The sequence below is a fragment of the Nannospalax galili genome, unplaced genomic scaffold (genome assembly GCF_000622305.1).
Source record: "Nannospalax galili isolate Female #2095 unplaced genomic scaffold, S.galili_v1.0 scaffold1172, whole genome shotgun sequence".
Classification (NCBI taxonomy): Eukaryota; Metazoa; Chordata; class Mammalia; order Rodentia; family Spalacidae; genus Nannospalax; species Nannospalax galili.
Window position 1 is genome coordinate 93295 of NW_008331229.1, and position 476 is coordinate 93770.

Genomic DNA, 476 nt, shown 5'->3' on the forward strand with positions numbered 1-476 from the left:
GAATGTATTGTAGGTTTTAAATGAAAACATGTCATAGTGGGTCTAGTAGTTGTGGTTTCAGAGCTCTAAGTTCACTTTCAACCTTCAGCTTCTGTGTTGACTCCTTTTCACACATTACTTTCGCTTTCTATGACAGTGTTTCTGGTTGTTGATGTTCACCAGGTTCCCTCATGCCCAACAATCTGCCTTTATATCTGCTGACTGCTTTGCATAGGCCCCTCCAGGCCCAGCCCATCTGCTCAGATTTTAAAAACCAGGCCTAATTAGTGAAAACCGAGGTGCATCAGAAAGACAAGTATAGCAAGATGGTGCCACAGACCCAGGTTCTCATGGCCCTGCTGTTCTGGGTGTCTGGTGAGAATTTTAAAATTAATACAGTATCTTTAGATTAATATTATTAAAGAGATTGGATAATTATGATATGTAATGAGCTATAATTATTATTTCTTATATGAACACAATGTCAATACTGACAA

General features: G+C 38.7%; 1 gene segment (V, D, J or C); it reads left to right on the forward strand.

Annotated features, from left to right (window-relative positions):
* The first annotated feature begins 305 nt into the window (after positions 1 to 305).
* The window catches only part of LOC103726162, a 653-nt gene continuing 482 nt past the window's right edge, over positions 306 to 476 (forward strand). The window contains 1 exon segment of the V gene segment in view: positions 306 to 354. Within this exon segment, the coding sequence occupies positions 306 to 354 (49 nt within the window).